A 17,821-nucleotide genomic window follows, 5' to 3' on the forward strand; every position below is an offset into this window, starting at 1 on the left:
GGGCATATTTAGACCCAGGCTTGAGGTTCCTACAGTCTTGCCAGCAGAGATCTGGAATGAAAGTTTATTTACATTAAGTGGGTGAAGATGTAATTTGTCACAGGAAACTGTTGCAGAACAAGGACTTTAGTATTTATTTATTTTTAAAGGAAAGGACTGAACTTCTGTCGGTTGATTTGAAATTAAAACTACAAAGAGCTAAAGCCCTGGTGTTCAGGGGGAGACAAGAATCCCTTGCACCAGGCTCAGTTGCCAGTAATTTTAATGTGAGGCCTCAATCCATGCATACCCTCCAGCATTTCTCCAATGAAAATAGGGATGTATGGTGCTATTTTTCTTAAAAAAAGAAAACACCTCCCTAGTTCTCTCTGAATGGCTGCCCATCTGAGAGGTGCTGGAACTGAGTTCTAGTGAGTTCTGGCTAAAAATAAACCCTGGCCATATCCTGTTCCATACCCTCAAAATTTTCGCCAGTGCAAATAGGGATGTCCTAAGGAAAAGCGGAAGGGTGGCGCTGTGGGTTAAACCACAGAGCCTAGGACTTGCCGATCAGAAGGTGGACGGTTCGAATCCCTGCAACAGGGTGAGCTCCCGTTGCTCGGTTCCTGCTCCTGCCAACCTAGCAGTTCGAAAGCACGTCAAAGTGCAAATAGATAAATAGGTACCGCTCCGGCGGGAAGGTAAATGGTGTTTCCGTGCGCTGCTCTGGTTCTCCAGAAGTGGCTTAGTCATGCTGGCCACATGACCCGGAAGCTGTCTGCCAGCTCCCTCAGCCAGTAAAGCAAGATGAGCGCTGCAACCCCAGAGTTGATCATGACTGGACCTAATAGTCAGGGGTCCCTTTAACTTTAAGGAAAATTGGGACATTCCAGGGTCAAATCAGAAACTGGGGTGACTTCTGTAAATCTGGGACTGTCACTTGGAGGGTCTTGCCTGTGTTAGCAAAGGAGTAAAAGCTCAGTGGAAATCAACACGCAGCTCACCCTGAAGCAGAGAGCTCTCTGGCCTGAGTGCACCAGAGTTTTCCACACTTGGAATAGATGACTGGTTTGGGCCATGTGACTATAAAAGCCTCTTGAATTAGAAAAGCATAGAGTAGGCAAACTAAAAGAACTTATTGGTCTTTCATTTCCAGATTAGGATGCAATGGAGGGTAGGATAAAAAGAGGGCTCCCCACCCCCACAAGAAGCCCTGTTGCCTCATGAAATCACATTGCAACACTTTGCAAGAACTAGGCTGAGCCTATTCAGTAAAGATGATGCATATATATTTAAAAGATGCTGGACTCACTTCTGTTATCGTTTAGAAAAGCAACCCTTCTGTTTTTCCTCCCCCGCTTCCAGTGAAAATGATGCTTCTTCAGAGAATGAGAGGCTTTTAAGTCGTAGCATGGACAGCGACGAAGAAGCTGCGATTGACAAGCAAGGGACGCCGGAACTGTGCTTGTTGTCTCTCGTCCATTTGGCCAGAGATAAATCTTCCACAAACAACAAATCCACTGGCGTAAGTCTCACCTGGAGTTTTAAAAAGGGCATTGGGTCAAGTGCTACTTTCCCCCGTCTGCTTGAGTAGCTAGCTAGCTGCTCTTCCATCAGGCATTGTTGGAAAGAAGAATACACAAAATATCATTAACTGTGGGCTTAAGTTCTGTGGCATGGCCTCAGCGAGAGCCTCCACTAGATGGTGGAGAAAGACTGTATCCAGTTTTGAATCTTACAGAGTTATTGGGATTGAAAATGAAATAGCAAACTTCAGTTCTGACTGAGCTCACATATTTCGTTCATATGAAATATGAATACGTTCATTCATATTTTAAGTAGCTATTGAAAGGCAACCCCTGCATCTGTCTAGTCTGTCTAACTCAGTCATCTCTACATGGATTGGCTGTCCAGGATTTCAGATATGGTTCTGTCCCGGCCCTACCTGGAGATGCCAGGTATTTGAACCTGAGATCTTCTGCATAAAAAGCAGGTGTTCTGCCAGCAAACTACAGTCCCTTCCACATTGTCTCCGTGTCCTGGAATGGTGCAAGCATAGGCAAACTCCAGCCCTCCAGATGTTTGGGACTACAATTCCCATCATCCCTAGCTATCACTCCCTGTGGTCATGGATAATGGGAATTGTAGTCCCAAACACCTGGAGGGCCAGAGTTTGCCTATGCCTGGGTTACAGGCACGTGGCTCAGGTAAAAGGGTAGCACTAAGGTAAAGGGACCCCTGACCATTAGGTCCAGTCGCGGACGACTCTGGGGTTGCAGCGTTCATCTCACTTTATTGGCTGAGGGAGCCAGCGTACAGCTTCCGGGTCATGTGGCCAGCATGACTAAGATGCTTCTGGTGAACCAGAGCAGTGCACGGAAACAGCGTTTACCTTCCCGCTGGAGTGGTACCTATTTATCTACTTGCACTTTGACGTGCTTCTGAACTGCTAGGTTGGCACTAAGGACCCTGCTAATCCCTGTCATATCTATGAGATGTTGCGATCCATGGAGGGCTGTTGTGGGACCTTTATGAGAGAAACTGCAGCCGGCTGTGTTGCTGATACAGCAGTACTGTCTAAAAAAGTTTGCCAAAAAGCATTTATGAAACCAGTTTTTGCTCCCAGTTCTCCTAACAAGTTTCACGGCAAAGCAGCCTCTTCACGCGGCCACTAACTCTCAGATGATATAACCCTCTTTCAGGAGGTGTAGGTAGAACTGCTTGATTCACCACAGATGTTTGTGCCCTACGAATCACATGGTTTCAGGCCATGATATGCAACCGTGATATTTTATGTATTCTTCCTGCAATCTCTGGACAGTGTCTGCTCAAAGAGCAATTAAACGCTGGAACATGTAAGCAGAAACGTCCAACTGATCCAAGGCAGAGGATGATCTGGTGTGAGAGTAATGCAAACTCTCCTTAAAGGGATAGTGGACATGAACAGACTCTGCATCTGTTAAGACTTTTAACTCTTCTGTCACCTCAGCAGCGTACAGCATGAAAGCCTCTAGTCCGGCCATTAATTTCACAGAACTAGCTTTCCTATGAAAACTTCGCGAATATAATTGAAGACAAAATGAAGATGTTTCTGTAGTTGGTTGCTGGCAAAGGAGAACACACTATGACAGGATTGAGACTCAAACTTTGTATACTTTATTACCGTATTTTTCGCTCTATAAGACACACCAGACCACAAGACGCACCTAGTTTTTGGAGGAGGAAAACAAGAAAAAAAATATTCTGAATCTCAGAAGCCAGAACAGCAAGAGGGATCACTGCGCAGTGAAAGCAGCAATCCCTCTTGCTGTTCTAGCTTCTGGGATAGCTGCGCAGCCTGCATTCGCTCCATAAGACGCAGACACATTTCCCCTTACTTTTTAGGAGGGAAAAAGTGAGTCTTATAGAGCAAAAAAATGGTATTTTGTTTTCAACGGCCCCTGCCCTCTTCTAAGAAGTATGCAGATATTACAAGCCTCACTAATGAATGCACATGGGGTGTGTCGCAATAGTTGTGAGATTAAGCCTACCGGCCAGGGGTGTACTACCATTTGCCAGTGCCTGGGGCAGGTATGCTGCACATGCACACCAACCAGAGGTGGAGTGCGCTCATCCAGCACTCGCTGCCAACGATGCTGGGCAAGTACTGGAGGGTGCTCTTCAAGCTCTGCTCCACAGCTCCCGTCCCTGATAGGCAAGCGCCGGGCGGGGGGCAGAGGGTGCGTGATGGGGATCTCTGCAGGGGGTGTCTGTTTTGTGCACGCCCCAGATTGTGTGCCTGGGAAAATAGCCCCCTGCTCCCCCATACTACGCCACTGCTATTGGCCTACCAGTGGAATGATCTTTCTTCCCATGGGGGCCACATTATGTGAGCCTTGTGTTCACACACCTTTGGCTCATGTTAAAGATTCAGCAGCCTATTAAACAATTGCAATTATGCTCGTATTAACTTCTTTTAAAGCACAAATTTTGCTATCCTGCTTGTAACCTAACTAGGGAAACAGCTATATGGGGTTTGCTATGGAAGGCCCACCCTGACCACTTGAAAACTGTATCTAGCCACACTTCTGATGCCAGTTTTCACTAGACAATGCCCAGAAAAAATAAGCACGTCTCCACATCTATAAATGCTAAAAGTGGGCTTTACCATTCCTGCAAAGACCCCACCACCGCCACCAATGAAATTCATAGGAATTGGTGTTCTGCACCTAATACCAAATCCCATTCTTTATAGGGAATCGTAGAATACACACAACTCCTCCCTATCTGCTCATCAAACATCTGAGGATGAAGGTCCACATTAAAATAAAAATAATCTTTTATTTTCCTTAGATACAAAGCCGGCGGAAAAAGATACTTGATCTGTATGCCAACGTATGCAGCGTTGCAGAAGGTGAGTGAAAAGAAAACACATTAATTTATAGCCACATTATTTGCTACATAACTTCAAGATGGCTAATATGTCACAGGCAGTAGATTCAGATAAACCCAAGTCTGGAGGTGAGGTAATTTTGGAAGCAATCTGTCTGAACGGCAGAATAAAATATCACCCCGTGCTATAGTTAAGACTAGTGCTTTAGGCTGAATTCCTTTACACTTTTACCTGCGAGAAATCCCACTTAAGTCAATCAAGCTTTGAAAAGACGTATGTAGGTCCCACTGCGTGACAAAAAGCGTTGCTTGATTACTACTTTTTTTCTTTTTAAACCCACTTTGGTTGCAAGATTCTTCAAGAACATAAGCCATAGCAATATATTTACGGTCTGTGAGAATAAACTTACAGCCACATATGCATTTTTCTTTCCAGAAGCGTTTGCATCTGTTCCACCCCCACCCCTGCCTTTTCTTTTTACCTCAGAAGATGTGTTTGGAAAATTCTCTTGCTTTTGACCTCAGGATAAGATGGGGAAAGTGGTAGGCCTCACCAGGAATTTCACCCTTTCCTTGAAATATGTATCGGCCCTGAGGTGACAATAATATTTTTTTTTAAAAAAAGAGGTTCTCTTTGTTGGGGGTTCCAGTGCTCATCGATAGACACTTCTTGCTTTTAATGAAAACTGGAAGTTTCAACCTCTCCTGTAGGCAGTGCCAGATTTATGTATAAGCTAAACTAGCTATAGCTTAGGGCCCCACTCTCTTGGGGGGCCCCAAAAAAATTAAAGGAAAAAAACTATTAATTGTGTTTCAGTTCAACAATTATTTTGATAAAATACATATTTTGTTATGCGCAAATGGCTTTAGATACCTATTAGGTCCATGCATTACCATATAGCATATATTCAACACAAAAAACAGTGACAATTTGTTGTTGACAAAGGACAGATGGACATATAAAGGGCCCCATTACCTTCAGTAGCTTAGGGCCTCATCAAACCTAAATCCGGCCCTGCCTGTAGGCATAAGACCTCCCAATAAAATTTTTCAGTCTCACATGAAGGTTGGCTGTCAGCTTATGCCAGGAAGATGGGGAAAGGAAACAGCAGCAAAACACGGAAGGGGAATGTTCTGGATTAATTGATCTCTACAATTCTACAATCCGATGAAAAGCATTGCGAGTACACGTTAATGCTAATAAAGTAATATTCTGAATATGGAGAACCTATGGCCCACTAAATGTTGTTGGGCTACAACTCCCATCATCTCTGACCGTGGGCCAAGCTGGCTGGGGCTGATGGAAGTTGGAGTCCATCACCTTCTGGAAGGCCACAGGTTCCTCAGCCCTGCCCGGAAGAGGCACTACATGTCAAACATGGAGAAGAGAGCTCAGTAAACGTGACCCTCTAAACTTTCTTTTTAGGCCTCAGTCCCACAGAGCTCCCGTTCGATTGTCTGGAGAAGACCAGCAGGATGCTCAGCTCCACGTACAACACCGAGAAAGCCATTGTGAAGACCTGGCGCCACCTCGCCGAGAGCTTTGGACTGAAGCGTGACGAAATAGGTGGCATGACCGATGGCATGCAGCTCTTCGACCGCATCAGCACAGCAGGCTACAGCATTCCAGAACTGCTGACAAAACTAGTGCAGATTGAGAGGCTAGATGCCGTGGAGTCCCTTTGTGCAGATATCTTGGAGTGGGCACAAGAGATACCTAAACCTGATCCGGTGGCGGCCTCGTGACATGTGTTTCAGTCGCCTTCATTTCAAAACAATTTATGTGGATACCGATTCCAAGAGCAATGGAACTCGTTAGGGAATGGAATCTGAAAAAGCATGGACGGCCTTCAGATCTCGGTAGCATTTCCCGTTTTTCCAAGTATAAAACGAGCCAAGGATTGTTACTGGTTCGTCATAAAAGAAATGAAAGAAGCACAGGCTGAAGACTTCTTGAATGAGGCTGACTTGGCCTGTGAAGAGGATATTGCTGTTCACTTCAAACTCCTTTTACAAGCAGAGATACAGATCAGCCTGCCAGTATCATTGCAGGCTCTGAAGAAATCTAATGTAATTGTTATGGTTTAATTTTGTCTCAGTCTTCCGCAATTAGTAACTACTATCAGATATAGTGTTGCCTGATACAGATAATGCGAATGTCAATTCTATTACATCTAGCGTTTAACCAAAAGTCAGTTTTCTCTCAAATAACATTAAGGATTAACCAATTTTTTTAAAAAAAATAACATGTGTGAGACTTTATTGGCATAAATTAGTTGGATTATGTGTGTTGAAATTAGACCAAGTAGATGGCAATAGTCCCATTAATTCAAAATTTCTGCGTATGCTGAAGTCTTGACACATGTGGTCCATACAGACATTTCAGAAATATTGTCACATATACTAATGGAAATATATGCCAATTATAAAATTAGCAGAATTTATTTATGAATATGTTCATAAACATACATTAAGTACAAATATTATTTTGACCATCTTTTATGCTACAGAAGGAAAAAAATTGACCTAAGCATAGAAGTATATGGTGACATTTATTCTATCTTCAACTAGATCACAACCGAGGTAGGAAATATTAATGCCTCAGTCAATGCTATTCATTTATTTGTTCAAGTCGTTTTTAGATTTAATGAAATTCTTTACCATCGCAACCCTTTTGGAGAGGGTATTTTGAAATGCCACTTCTGTATTGGAGAGGGTATTTTGAAATGCTACTTCTGTATTGGCTACAACTGTTACGATTTCAAGGCACTGGCTAATCAGATTGATACTGATGGACAGGTTTCTCTGAAAGACCACAGTCTGGTTCATTTTCATGGTTTGTCATTACAAGAATGAGTCTGTGTGAGCCTCATTGCTCCTGCTCCCCCTCCCCTGCCCCAAGGCATGAAGAGACCGAAATCTCTTGCTTTTGAACTAACCACAGTTGATTGTTCTGCCTGAACTCTGGGACCTATTGTTCATTCTAATCTCGATGAATACAAACCAGAATATCAAACTGTGGTTTGGTGCTGGTTTGTTTTAATGACCTGTGTCCCTTGAATTCAGATAGATGTAGCAAAGAACTTTGGTTACTCTAAAAATAGGTGATTTATCTCTTTCTGCAATTGGAGAGAGGAGAAGAAGATGGAATAGGGAGCACATGATGAGCTACTGTTTGTCATTGAAGTGGGTCAACATGTCCGCTGTTACCAGAATTTCCCAGTATGTGTCAATGTGCAGAGGAATTTTGGATGTGTATTTGAGTGTGCTCTCAGTTCATATGGGGCAATGGCGAGATCTAACAGTGTGACCAGTGCTTGACATGAACTAAGACAGCACTGGAGAATATACTTCAGAATCCTTTGGGATTCTATTGCAGATGTCTGAAGCTTCTCAGAAGGGGTCGGTGTGAACCGTATTAAGGTGATAATTAAATAACTACTTACAAAAGTTAGGGTGAGGTGTGGTCTTACCATTGAAATTACCCCATTCAATGTAATAGATGTTTAAAATAAGCAATATGGTGTTTTTTCTCATTTGAGAAGTAGAAAAGAAACAACACATTTCTAAAGATCAATACATTTTTTATAAAAAAATATGGCTTTATGAAATGATCACAAGAACTACCTAATGTTACTGGCAGGCTGTCCATGAGCAGGTAGTTTGGCCTAGGGCTCAGATAAGGGCTATCTCCTCTCAAGGAAATCCCTATTTTTCTTGGCATGGGGCTCCTCGTGAACTCATAATTACAGAGTCCAGGAGCCAGGGGCAGCTTAATTAGCAAGTTTATTAATTTATTATTCAGTTCTCCACAAAGTGCTGTGTTGACAGATTTCAGTAAGTTATTATTATTATTAAAAGGAACACCATGTCTTAAAAAGCAATGTTTTTTTAATTACAAGTTGCATGACTGAGCAAAAGCGATATAAACCGATAACTCATATTCTTTAAAATTATAATCAGCCCTGCCCCTGCCTCTTCAGCTGCAAACAAATGACAGTCGAAAGACTCCACTCTAATGGGTTCAATGTGATGAATATTTAATATTGTCATTTAGTTTTCCCATGTGTGGTACCCAATTTGTTAGCCTGTGAGCTTTGGATTTCTAGCTATATTTTACTATCTCCGAAATGTCCTTTCCCCTCTGAATAATGATGAAGAATACCTTGTGTAATTAATTTGCAAATTCATACTTTGATTATAGTTCATTCCTCCCTGCCCAGTGCAGCTCCCTGTAACTTTTAGACTTTCTACCACATAAAGAGAAGCTCCACTCATCCACAACTATCAGCTTGAGTCAGTAGCTCTGAAACAATGCAACATGGTCTCGATCAGACATCTGCAATAGAATCCCAAGGGATTCTGAACTACCTTCTCCAGTGCTGTCTTAGTTCATGTTGAGCACTGGTCAGACTGTTGGATCTCGCCATTTCCCCATGTTTTTGGACTGCAGTTCCCATCATCCCTGACTAGCTAGCTAGAGTCCTGCTAGCTAAGGATGATGGGAGTTGTAGTCCAACAACAGCTGGAGACCCGAGTTAAGGAAACCCTGGTCTGGAGTCTAGTGCACAGGTTTAGCTTTCAGTTGTAAAGCTCCGAGGAACGCTATTATTTTACAACTTAGAAAGGTTGTCTGCTTTGGTTATTCTTCCACCTACTTCACAAAAAAAGGACAGTAATTATTTCCCATCTCCCTCAAAGCTTTGGGAACAATAGGGCCTTCTGCGGTCCCAGCATGAACACAGGCCTGTTCAGACTATTTCATTTTGCATACAAAAATTGTTTTCTTGTATTAAACCTGCACCCCTCCCCAATAAATAAAAGAGTCGGGGGGGGGGGGAACGAAGACTAATTCTGCACTTCTGCCAAAATGTTTCTATTGTAGCAATTTTGTATATATAACTTATTATTGTTGTACATTATGCAAAAAATAAATAAGGTATTAAGATAAAGCAATGCTACATGTGTGGTGATAATTTTTTTAAAGAAGCTTATACAGTTTACTTTTTATATTCACATCGCTTCTCACCTTCTCCTCCAGGACTATGAACCAATTTCAAACTCGTATATTTATTTTATTTTAAGTAACCTAACCTAAACTTTCCCTTTTGAACAGCAAATCCTTCTAAAAGCCATCAGAGAAGTGCTCTGAGGACCTTCCTCTCTGCAGAAATACACCACCTCAGAGCAGTATTCTGTTTCCTCCTTTCTTCCATCACTGCAACATGGGCAGCTATATTGTTGCTAACCAATGCTGATGGCCCTTCCCATCTATCAGCTTGAGTCAGTAGCTCTGGAACGATGCAACATGGTCTAGATCAGACATCTGCAATAGAACCCTAAAGGATTCTGAAATACATTCTCCAGTGCTGTCTTAGTTCATGTTGAGCACTGGTCAGACTGTTGGATCTCGCCATTTCCCCATGTTTTTGGACTGCAGTTCCCATCATCCCTGACTAGCTAGCTAGAGTCCTGCTAGCTAGGGATGATGGGAGTTGTAGTCCAACAACAGCTGGAGACCCGAGTTAAGGAAACCCTGGTCTGGAGTCTAGTGTACAGGTTTAGCTTTAATTTTTAATTTTGTTCATGTTTTTCATGATTCTTAGTGCTGGGTCTATTTACCATGTGAACATAATAAAACAGGCCGGCCATGTTCTGTTGCCCCCGATGTTTCTGCCCTGAATCCTGGATGAAGATTCGTGCTGCCAGTAACAGCATCCAGGCATTTGAGACCAGTTTACTTAAGCAAACTTAAGGGTTTGCTTCTAGGGGGTCGGAAGCACAACAGCAGACTGACAACCTCCACTTATAAAACATTTTACATGTGCATAAAACGCATCATGCTGCTTGAGCCATCACTATTATCAGGCAGGGCTCCCTCCATTCCTTCTGTTCTGTGAAGGAAGCCATTCCAAAAGAATTGAGGAGCTTTGGGCTCATGCAAAGCGACTTAAATGCCTCCATAGGTCCTCTAATATCTCCTTATAGACCTCATTTGTCTAAAAGAAGGGGGAAATGTTCACATATTTGCTGGGCCACACCGAAAGCGAGGTGCACCTCCTTATACAGACAAGAGGTATACTATTCACATCTTACCAGGCACCAGACTTTTCAACAGATTAATCTAATTCTTTGTCATTGTTCTGTTCCTGGGGGGTGTTTTTAAAGGAAAAGCACCAATTAAATAAACTCCCATTCTGCCAGTCGGTAAGTTGCCATGCCTACATCATAAAGAGAGCGGGTTATCTTATTAACGAAATAACCTGTGGGAAAGGTGCCCACTTCCTTTGCGGCTGTCTCCGCTTGAGAGAAGTGGATCTTCCCATTATGTATTTATCTCTAATCACCAAACTCCTGTGAAATGAGGAGGATGTTTAATGAGCCTTCGTTGGCTCGAAACAAACTAACTTTTCTTTGAATATATTCCATACAGCCTTCTAAATCTCTCCTCGGGAACAAAATAGCTTCCCACCCCCCTGCTCCCATCCAGTTGATTTTTATCTTAGCCCACACACAGTGGGACTGGGATACATATTTCTGAGACATCGAATTCTAAATCCAGGCACATCTGCTCCTACTGGATTTAACTAAACCAAAGAAAGTTCCTAAAATGAACATTATTCGTGCCTCAGATGTTTCCTCCAAGAAACAGTAGAAGGCATGTGTCTTCTACTAACATAACATGAAGCTTACATGTTAAATGTTTTCTTGAACGATAAATCTACTTTTAATCTGAATAACATGTTATCCAGACATACTTGTACTGAAGCCCTGAAGAAGCTAATAGAACCTCAAGAACCTTGGTTTAAGAACAGCTTAGTTTATGAACCACTTGGATTAAGAACACTGCTAACCCAGAAGTAGGTGTTTTGGTTTGTGAACTTTGCCTTGGAATAAGAACATGTTTCACTGCCTGTTGAGTGTGTTCCATTTGTAAATTGAGTCCCCCGCTGCTATGGGAAAACACGCCTTGGTTTTAGAATGCTTTGGTTTACGAACGGACTTCGGGAATGGATTAAGTTCATAAACCAAGGTACCACTGTATATGTCCAAAACTGTGAACTCTGGCAACTATCAGTTGTCATTTTTGTGCCTTTGACGCCCAGAGCTGCAATCCTAACTCCACATATCTGGAAGTAATCCTACTGAATCCAACAGGACTTACTTATGAGTAGGCATGGTTTGGATAGCACTGTGATGTTTTAATGGAAACTGAAATCAGAGATGAGACACTAAAAGTATGTTACACGTATTTCCCAGTTCCTGAATTGGCCCTCTTTAGTTTTCTGGGCACAAATCAGGTATTGGCTTGGACCAATAAAGATCCAAGGCTGAGATTCAAAGTGTCAGAATTAATGGATGTTCCCACAATAAAACTGGCATTCTAAGTACCTCCATTATGGATAGTAGACAAGGAGGAAAACTCTTCTGCATGTGATAACTGGAGATTTTTTTTAGGGAGGGGGCTCACAAGGTAGCCTGTTTCTCCAAGCACAGTTCACTACACAAAGAAAATGAGGTGTTAAGGAAAAGGGCTCTAGCCCAGCTTGTTCCTTAATATATTCACATTCTATGCGTAGAGAACTGATTAATTATGGAAGAGTATTCAGTCCTGTGAGCCCCGTAGGTGTAGCCTGAAATGCTGCTGTCCAGAGAACAGCAAATGGTTCTCTCATCTCGCTGCCACAAATTTGGAGGAAAAACTATTAGCATGCTCCACGTAACTCACCCAAATGTTAGAAACTACCTGCCCAGGCAGACTCTGAATAGAAGATGAAAGGATCTGCATGAGATCGTCAGTTTCCTGAACAAATCAAATCCTAAGGGTGAAAAAGCCTGTTCAGCTTATAAAGGCTACACTTGTGACAGCTATGAATTACTGAGTTTTGCTCACAGCTCTTCTTTAATTTGATCTGATAAATTAAACCATACAGAACAGTGACATCCATTGTGAATGAAAGTTCTAAAAGGGGAGGGGGTTTGCTATCGCCAAGGGCATTTCTTGAGTTTCAGTTAAATGCATCTGCTAAAACGTTTTCCATTAATTTATTGTTAAAAACACACACACCACAGAATGCATTTAAGTAAAACTAAAGCATACCTAAAAGAGGAATTGCTATGACACTATGAAAGGACATATCTGAAGGCTGGTGATTCTTCCTGTACAGGTTCCAGAATGAGCAGTCCTCTCGAGCAAACTCTTCAAATCCCCTGATGACAAAATTTATTGACTATATATATATATATTCAAAATTTTCAACATAACATAAATTAAAACTAATTAATTCTGAACTCCCACCCCCACCCAGTTTCCAATGTCTTCCCTTTGTTTCCTTACACAAGATGTGTAAGAAGACAAAATACATTGACCTAAACAACATACCTACGAAATCAGATGGAGGGAGGGGATTGAATTCCGATTTACCAAAAAAAATATTTTTTTTAAAGTAAACTATTACAGGTATATTTTTATACCTACAGCATATATTTTAGAGGATAGCGTAACTGCAAATACGGATGAAAGATCTTTTAACGTAGAAAGTATCTCTCAGTGCCACAACCACATATTCATAACCCGGAGCTGCCATATTTTGCTGCGACTCAAAAGCCAGATCCTGTACAGCACCAGGTTTTCAGAAGGCTTTGGGAAAGATGCTCTTGGAAAGAGCCCTTCACGTGTGGCCTCCCTCCTCCTTGTCGTAATTCATTTCATTTCCCAGAGAGAAAATCATGCAGAGGTTTCTGTTTCCCCTCAGTGTCCCTACTTGCTGAGAGCCAGTGTGGTGTAGTGGTTAAGAGCGGTGGACTCGTAATCTGGTGAACCAGGTTTGCATCTCTGCTCCTCAACATGCAGCTGTCACACTACTCTGAAGTCTCTCAGCCCCACTCACCTCACAGAGTGTTTGTTGTGGGGGAGGAAGGGAAAGGAGAATGTTAGCTGCTTTGAGACTCCTTCGGGTAGAGTCTCCAAACTCCTCCTCCTCTTCTTCTCTTCCTTGCTTGAAGAGAGCAGGTGGCTATGCAGTGACAGCAAGGTGGCTACGAGGCTCCATGAATTGTCACTGGGTTGCATAATGAGGCATGGACCTCAGCCGGTGCCCAATGATGCCAGTCTCTGGTGCCCTCATGCTATACCACAGGGTTGTGAAACCTGTGACCCTCCTGATATTACTGGACTACAGCTGGACCATTAAGCCATGCTAGCTGGAATTGAAGGGAGTTGTAGATCCACCCTTGATGTAGTTTTAGAAATACTGTTACAGGCTTGCTTAAAAATAAAATAAAAATATATCCCATTCATTTGGGAATCAAAGAAACGTCTGTTCAGGACACAACCACAAATGGCCCTGCAGCAACTTGTTCTGAGCAGGACACCAGTTCCTTCTTATCAGATGCCCTTGCTGCTCCTTTTGAAGCAGTGCCATTAATGATCAGCAAGCACTTTAAAGCACTGAAGCACAATCCAGAGAACAAGAGCACATAAAAGCCTTTTTGTGTGTGTGTGTTTTTTACATCATCTGCTCTTGTTTTCACCTGCCCCACGACTCTCAAACAGGAAACAAAATTGCAAGGGACGGAAATTGCGTTTCAAAGACTGCCACCTTACTCTTAAACATTGGCTAATGCCTGCAATGTTAAGCGAAACATGGATGCAAAATGCTACCGTAATTTATTTCATATATCATGGAACTTATATACTTGCCCTGAACCCCTGGCCTACCTGGCGGTGAGTCAGGAAGTCAAGTCCCAAGTTCAAAGTCCAAGGTCAATCCAAGTAAGCAAAGTCTGAAGTCCGGCAGTCAGGATACAGTTCAGAGTCAAACCCAAAGCACAGTCCCATAGAAGTTCAGGATTATTGAAGCCAAAGTCGATCAACATGGGCAGACACAGCCCCTCAGCTCTGCTTCCCTCTTGTGCTCTGCATGCTGATTGCAGTATCTGGGCTTAATGAGGTATATAACCCTCACCTGTTCTGGGCCTACTACAGCTGAAGAATCACAACCTTCTTCCAGAGCTAGCGAGCCTCACCTGGCCAGCTAAGGAGCTGGGCTGTGGGACCTTGCCTGCCTCAGCTTCCTAGAGCTCCCCTACCACTCCTCCCTATGCCTCAGAGCCCACTGTTTTTATCGAGACAGGGGTTCCTGTGGCTCTGGGTCCTGCTGCCATCCTCTGTCACTCTGTGAGTACTTCCTTCCCCATCCCCTGCTTGCCCCAGTGTGTCCCAGCTACACCCCTCACCGGGATACTCTTCCTCCTCTCCATCGTCCTGCCAGTTCATGACATCGCTGCTTGATTGTAAGAACAAAACTTCAATGCAGTTTACAAAACGCAGCTGCAGATTTGCCGCCTGCAAAGTGTTCATAAACACTTAAACTATGTGTTCATAAGTGTTCATTTTTTCCTTTTGTTGTTTGTTGTCCAGCAAACTGGATGTTCTAAGACACACTGCCACCTTAAAGACCTTTGCCCAGAACAAGGTAGTATTGAAATGGGTCAGCAGCAAGAGGACAAGGTTTGATGGGGAGGAGCTGGAACCAAGAGAAATGAAGATGCCAGACAGGACCTCTTACCTCTCAGATCACCACTCCATCAAACTGAGAGGCAAAGGAACAGAGCTTAAGTCTCTCTCTTTCAACCCCATGTGACAAATTGTTCAGGCACTTGTCTAGTTTAGTCATCATATACTGTACATACAAGATCTCCACTTCTCTCGCATTCCACCATACTGGAGAGAACTGGAAAGAGTAAAGGATCTACACACACCAGTGTTTCCCAAACTTTGGTCTCCATCTGGTTTTGGACCACAATTCCCATCATCTCTGACTACACGTCCTGCTAGCTAGGGATGATGGGAGTTGTAGTCCAACAAACAGCTGGAGACCCAAGTTTGGGAAACCCTGATCTACAGAAGGGATAGAGTTGCCACCCCTTCCCTACAATGTTTTTTCTTTCTTGTGTTGGTTTCACGAGTTTACCAAATTCAGTATAGGTGGTCTTCTTTTCTTTTGTGGGAGGTACATTAATGCAAATTACAAAGCTTACTGGCCTGCTTCAGTAACTCGCTTTGCCTGCTACTGCTGGCCTCAAGTGTGCTACCCAACCAGCACTGCTGTGTATTGGTGGGTATTTCTTCCCTGAGCAGAAACAGGGGGGTGGAGAGGGTGAAAGCTAGGGATAAAGAAAGGGAAGGAAATGGAAGCAGGGAGTCTGCTACCCCGCTTATCAAATTAACATGTGCTTCTATAAAAGCTAACATTTGGTTCCCTTTCTTCAAATTACAACTTGCTTTTATGTGCACGTAAATGAGGATTGTATGTAATAGGCATGCACAGTAGGCAAAGTCATAAACATGTGGTAAAAAGCCACCCGTGCTACAGCTTTTCAACCAAATACTTTAATCACAAATATAGTCAAACTCCAGCCACATAACTGCGTGGAACTGTTGCTCTTTGTCGCAAGCTGTATGTTTGCAATATAGGAAAACCATGCCTGCGCACCTCTGCTTTAGACCGTGGGTGGCGTAATTAACTTGTGCTCCTAATGAAGGCCACCAGTCTCATAAAATGTAAGGGAATGGAAACATTTAGCTGTGAGCACACAAAGTAATTGTTACCCACAAAAGTTACCCACAAGCTCTTAACGTGGAAAACCGAAGCACTTGAATAAGCAAACGCCTCCTTGTTTTCCACCTAAAGGTAACAATCCCATAAAGGCCTCTGCAGAATGGCTGGACCTATTGAGTTGGTAGCAAATGGCAACTTTTTTTTGCAACAGGAAGATGGCAGTGATCCAGCCTTGCTTTAGTGACATACCAGGGTAAAGGTCCTTCCTTGCAGTACCCCAGACCAGTTTGCCAGCTAAGCACAGCCCAACAGAACTGTCAAAAGGAGTGAAACCAGCTTACCAGCGACACAAGGGCAGGCAGCAAGCTCTTGGAGAAGGAAAATATTTACCCATCTGCCACTCACCCTCTTACTGGCATCACCAGCTTGCCAAAGGGAAGTCATCTGGGGTACAGAATCACTAGGAAGCTGTGCATGCAGGCTAATCATTGTTACCCAAGCCAGTATCTTCCCCTGTAATCTCTTCTTTGCCCCAAGGGAGACAAAGGTATACCCACCTACCTTATAATAATTTGCTTTGAGAAACTAAGGTGCTGGTTTCTACTTCTTTTTTTGTCAAGGCTCCTGGCACAGCCATTGCCAAAGAAACAGGGTATAGAGGGGTGACTTTAATATCTTGTTCCTGGCAGGAATCTTGTTATGAGGTTTCATGGAAAATTTAAGCAGGTGCTCAAATATTTATTTCCTTATTTCCAGTTAGGATAGTACACACATTTTTTTTTTAAAGGAAAGTGCTTGTGTATGTGAAACCTGTACTGTCTACGCTCTCTCTCTCATATGAGATAGTGAACAAGTGGGTTGTGCAAGGAAATTAATCAAGAGTTTCATCCTCCCCACTGAATTAAGTAAGACTTACTTCTGTGTAGACATATTTAGCATTGCAGCCTTCATAATCAAATTAGGTATGAACCCAAAGAGGGAAGTGGGGGGGGGGGAGAAATGGCTTACTTTTAGTATGAAGTAAAACTGAAAAGCAATTTCTTTTTGTTGAAGAATTAGGTTCTCGGTGTAGTTTAATTTTGTGGACTTCTTTTTAATCTTAAAATGCTGAATACAAATAGAGCACTCCAGAATAATCATGTATCAGTAAGGCACAGTAATAGCCAATAAATACATATAAAAGTGACAGGCAACTATGCCTTTGAACTCTGAGTTACCAAACATATAGAAGGCATCAGACAAAGTGCAAACCAGTGCCAAGCTTGACTTCAGTAACTGAAATCCCAATACAGAAATTAGCAAACCCAACATTTTAAAAATTCCTGTACAAAAGGAACTATATTTCTACAAGAGGATAACTCACTGGTGTGACTATGAAGATGGGATCAGGGCATGTCAGCCATGTCTGAGTTCTGTGTGGTTATGAAGTTCTGTCTTAAGGGTGGGGAACTTGTGATCCTCCAGATGAAGTTGGGACTCCGAACTTCCATCAACTTCCCCATCCCAGTTTACTGAAAGAAGTGTCAGGCAGCTGGAAAGCAGGTCAGAGACCAAAGATGCTTCTTGATTTACCAACACCACTCAAAGGCCTTCTTTCTCTCTACTGGCAACCATCCTCTCTCAATGAGAAGAATCCAAGAGGCGTCTGCAACATCAAAAGATATCTCTGGGGTATCTTCTCACTATGCTGCTGGGGTGAGGGTCAGGAGTTGGTGACCCTTGCATTTGGCAGCAAGCGTTTTTCAACAGGGGTGGGAGTGGGGAGGAACAACTTTCTGGCCTGGGAGGATTTGACATCCCCCACAGGTTAAATAATTTGGCCATTGATGGACGAGGAACTGCTTCCAAAAGGGGCTGCATATCATGAGAGTTAGGGTTGCACACAAAGATCACTGTCAGCTTTGGCA

The 17,821-nt window shown here is 42.9% G+C and overlaps 1 protein-coding gene across 3 annotated transcripts in view; it reads left to right on the forward strand.

Moving 5' to 3' along the window:
• Positions 1-9,306, forward strand: part of EDAR (ectodysplasin A receptor) — an 81,582-nt gene extending 72,276 nt beyond the window's left edge. For all 3 annotated transcript variants that reach the window (XM_083735618.1, XM_083735617.1, XM_083735616.1), the window contains 3 exons: positions 1,345-1,504; positions 4,312-4,372; positions 5,777-9,306. In XM_083735618.1, coding sequence (XP_083591744.1) covers positions 1,345-1,504; positions 4,312-4,372; positions 5,777-6,096 — 541 coding nt within the window. In that variant the 3' untranslated portion in view covers positions 6,097-9,306. The remainder of the gene's footprint in view (positions 1-1,344; positions 1,505-4,311; positions 4,373-5,776) is intronic.
• Positions 9,307-17,821: the final 8,515 nt, after the last annotated feature.

The sequence above is a fragment of the Podarcis gaigeae genome, assembly GCF_964106915.1.
Source record: "Podarcis gaigeae genome assembly, chromosome: 4".
NCBI lineage: Eukaryota > Metazoa > Chordata > Lepidosauria > Squamata > Lacertidae > Podarcis > Podarcis gaigeae.